The following is an 899-nucleotide window of genomic DNA, read 5'->3' on the forward strand; positions in this document are numbered from 1 at the left end:
AGTTCCTGATTGCTCTGATATTGGCCTCGTTGCTCATTCGGATGGAGATGTACGAAGCGATCTCAGCGTCTTGAGCATTGGTTTCATCTGCAGGTTATCTTCCACAGTGTGACGGATGCGATTCTCGGGTCCATAGGGTTGCGGGATATCGGACAGTATTATCCCGACACAGACCCGGAATGGTAAGAGATCCTTGGTAGGATATCAAGGTCGTCGGAACCAGCCTGCTTCAGGGAAGGCCAGTCATCAGACAAGTTCCTACATGATACATTGAAAAGGGCCTCAGCCTTGGGCTTTCGGGTGATAAGTATAGATGTCACGCTAGTGCTGGAGCGTCCCAAAGTGGGGAAGGTCATGCCGGCAGTGGTGGAGAACTTGCGGAAAGCGATCAACGATAATCGGGTAAACCGAAAACGAGGATTGAGAGGCACTTCTTCGATCTACTCATCTTCGTACTCGATAGTATGGTCTGCACTTTGGGCCCTCGATTTTCGCTTTCCCTATTCTCTCATCTTTGGTAGGTTTCGGTGAATGTTAAGGCTCGTACGTCAGAGAAGCTCAATGCTGCTGGTGAAGGGAAGTCTGTGGAGGCTCATGCTGTGGTAAGGCATTGCTGGGAGTGGGTTGATGAGGTTGGGAGGTTCCTTAATTCAACTTGGAGAGTCTCGGTTGAATTTTGTTGCTATCTTGGTAACATCTGACTTTCAGGTGCTACTTTATAAAGACAGATAACACAATTAACAGCCTCGACAGTCGGTGCGCAATCTTCAGTCTCCGACGTGTTGTCATCGCGTTGCAGTCAATTCACCTCGTTCGGATCATCGAAGCGTAGCTCGTGGAATACCGACCGAGTAGTTGTCAATAGCGATAGTCCGTAAGTGGACAGATCGTATGCTAAG

General features: G+C 48.9%; 1 protein-coding gene across 1 annotated transcript; it reads left to right on the plus strand.

Annotated features, from left to right (window-relative positions):
• Positions 1–93: 93 nt before the first annotated feature.
• On the plus strand, positions 94–602 carry Pmar_PMAR026159 (conserved hypothetical protein; the record flags this gene model as incomplete). Its single annotated transcript, XM_002768839.1, has 3 exons — positions 94–182; positions 234–402; positions 522–602. Coding segments are annotated over 3 exons (339 nt in total), but the record flags the coding sequence as incomplete, so codon positions are not given.
• Positions 603–899: the final 297 nt, after the last annotated feature.

Source organism: Perkinsus marinus (assembly GCF_000006405.1).
Source record: "Perkinsus marinus ATCC 50983 genomic scaffold scf_1104296967048, whole genome shotgun sequence".
NCBI lineage: Eukaryota > Perkinsozoa > Perkinsida > Perkinsidae > Perkinsus > Perkinsus marinus.